General features: G+C 33.8%; 1 protein-coding gene across 1 annotated transcript; it reads right to left on the reverse strand.

The window, feature by feature from the left end:
* Positions 1-580: 580 nt before the first annotated feature.
* LOC149180151 (abscisic stress-ripening protein 3-like) lies at positions 581-1432 on the reverse strand. Its single transcript, XM_089418130.1, has 2 exons — positions 1125-1432; positions 581-1029 (listed from the first exon to the last, which is right to left on the reverse strand). The coding sequence occupies exons 1-2, from the start codon at positions 1311-1313 to the stop codon at positions 847-849; spliced, it is 372 nt and encodes a 123-aa protein (XP_089274256.1). The 5' UTR covers positions 1314-1432; the 3' UTR covers positions 581-846.
* Between the last annotated feature and the right edge of the window lie 1323 nt (positions 1433-2755).

A 2755-nucleotide genomic window follows, 5' to 3' on the forward strand; every position in this document is an offset into this window, starting at 1 on the left:
ACTCATATGGAGTTTCCCAACTATGATTTTGTTCCTATAGTTGGTTCAATTGTGGCTGAGTTCAAGGCCTGTGCAATATGATCTTATGTGGTTACATTTCTCAATCACACGTGTAAGAGTAATTCATTTACAAATGCAGCCTTTAACATAGTAGTATCTTTTTGTTTGTGAAAAAATAAAAAGAAATTTGAAAATAATTTACTATTGTCAATTGAATTGCTTTTTTTTGTTATGCTTTTCATTATAGAAGTGCGACCTAAATGTGTGCCCTTCTAAATGAAATTAAGACCTACCCTTCAAATTTGATCACTGTCGACCATACAAATATAAAAATTCTCTTTAATTTTGAGAAATATCCAAATTCCTCCCATACAACTAACAAATCTGGGGCTTAAGACTTGCCTTAATGGTGCTCTAACAAATCTGGGGCTTAAGACTTGCCTTAATGGTGCTCTAATATCCTTAGCAACACTAATAACAATTAATTATTCATAACACAATCTATATAAAAATCTTCAACCATCATTATCTACAATACAATTTATATATAATTACATATAATTTCAGTACAAAACCATCATTATCCACAATACAATTTATATATAAATAGATATAATATCAGTACAAAACGATGCGATTAGATCGGATCTGAATGAGTCTGATAGGAAATGACAGGAAAAGTAAAACATATAGAACACGAAGTGAGTGGGGTATGAGTTGACTTACATTTATCATAATGCAATATAACAATAACAACAACAAAACCATACCAATTCCAACTAACAAAGGAAAGGAAAGGGCAGAACATTATTTTAAATGTATAATGATGAGAGGTAACAGGCAGAGCTAGAAGAGGTGGTGATGTTTTTTGCCCTCTGCTTCCTTTTCTTCTTTTTTGGAATCCTTCTTCTCGTGATGCTCGTGGAAGGCGTAACCCCCTGCTCCCACTGCACCTGCTGCTGCAACCTCCTCCTCGATCTTGTGCCTGTGGGCCTCCTCTGGATCCTTCTTCGCTGCGTGCTTCTCGTGCTGCACATGACAAACAACAACAATTTATCAGATCTATGTCAGAAGATAACATGATATATTATTCTAAATAATAAAAAGAGAGAGATGTTAATTACCAATCCAAAGGCTCCGGTGGCCACAGCGCCTAATCCACCCGTTTCCTCCATATGCTTATGATGCTTCTCCTCCTTTTTTGCCTTCTCATAATCACCGGACTTAACATTCCCCTCATCACGAACATCTGCGCTCTCACCATCTCCCTTTTGGTGGTGGAACAGATGGTGGTGCTGTTTCTCCTCAGACATTCTGTGCGCCCAAACAGAAATTATTTGATCAAAGTGATACTCACAATTCTCAGAAATATGAATACTAATGGCTAGGTATACAGATGAGATAGTTGGTGCGTTGTTTATACATACTATAATAATATGTGGTTTATTTTATAAACATTTTTCACTACACAATATCGCCTTTGGACGTTAACAGCGCCTGGAAAACGCGTGCATCTGCAAGTTGATGATACAGGGCGGTGCCTCCGGTGCAATGATCAACTCCTGACTTTTTCATTTTTGCGGCAACTTTGGTGTTCTATTTCTCCTCTGGTCACGAGAGGAGGAAGGTCGGTTTAATCGAACACTGCACCATTGATGGTGATTGGGTGAGGAGCTGTCCCGGTTGAAAGTGAATGCCACAGAGACTCAAATGTGGAGAACGAGACGGTATGCCTACCGCCAATAACGTGGCATCATATGCGAAGATAATGCATCCATCCTCAAAAAGGTGATGCACCCCATATTCAAAAGCATGCCTACTTTACCCCCGGGCCCCCTCTCTCTGGATTTTAAAAAGCATTGTAAAATATTTTACTTTTATGTATACCAACCCATGAAAATAAATAAAATTAACCCCAGTAGAAGCAACCCAGGTGTCTTAAGAGGACTTTCGCAACGAATTACGAGATAAGAGAGTGAAGAATATGTCTAAAAATATTTTTGTGTAATGTGAAGAAAAGAAGGAAACCTTGCCAAGCAACTTTCCGTTTTTATTATAAAAAGTTTTCAGAGTTAAATTGTATTAATTTTTTATATTTAAAAGAAAGGTTTATAGTTTATTATATTTGATTTACTTAAATTTTATAAAATGAAATTATTTATTTTTAAAATAAAATTATTTTATTTTAAAATTGGTTAAAATTTTAGAGAGATTATATAAAGTTATTAAAAATTTGAAGATTTTAAAAAATGTTAAAAGCTATAAAAATTTTAATTAAAGTTTGAAAAATGTAAATCTCGATCTCATCTAGATTGGCATGCTTGGAGATATAAGGTTATGTAGGGATGTTGCTTAGATTAAAATACTCTAGGAAACCCATGCCTAGCTACCGAGTTCTTCAAAAACATGTACGTGCATAACATGGCGTGTATATTACTCATGGGACCGACATAATTTGAAAAGTCTTACTCTCTGGGGATGTTTAGGTGTTAACCGATAAGCTTGGACTATTATTTGTTTTTTTATCATTATTATTTTTATGATAGTGTTTGTTTGTCTCTTTCTTTGTAATAAACAAGGTTTATGCTGGAAATAAGAAAGATTTCGGACGGCCATATATATATATATTTAGTTTTTTTTATTTAATATATAAATTAAGTATTTCATATTTATTTTTTAATTATAGTTGGGTGATAATTTTAAGTAAAATTATGATGATTTATTATTTAAATTTTATATTTAAGTGTAATTTATA

Source organism: Pinus tabuliformis, chromosome 3_2 (genome assembly GCF_031772625.1).
Source record: "Pinus tabuliformis cultivar Carrire ecotype Pingquan chromosome 3_2, CPIR1, whole genome shotgun sequence".
NCBI lineage: Eukaryota > Viridiplantae > Streptophyta > Pinopsida > Pinales > Pinaceae > Pinus > Pinus tabuliformis.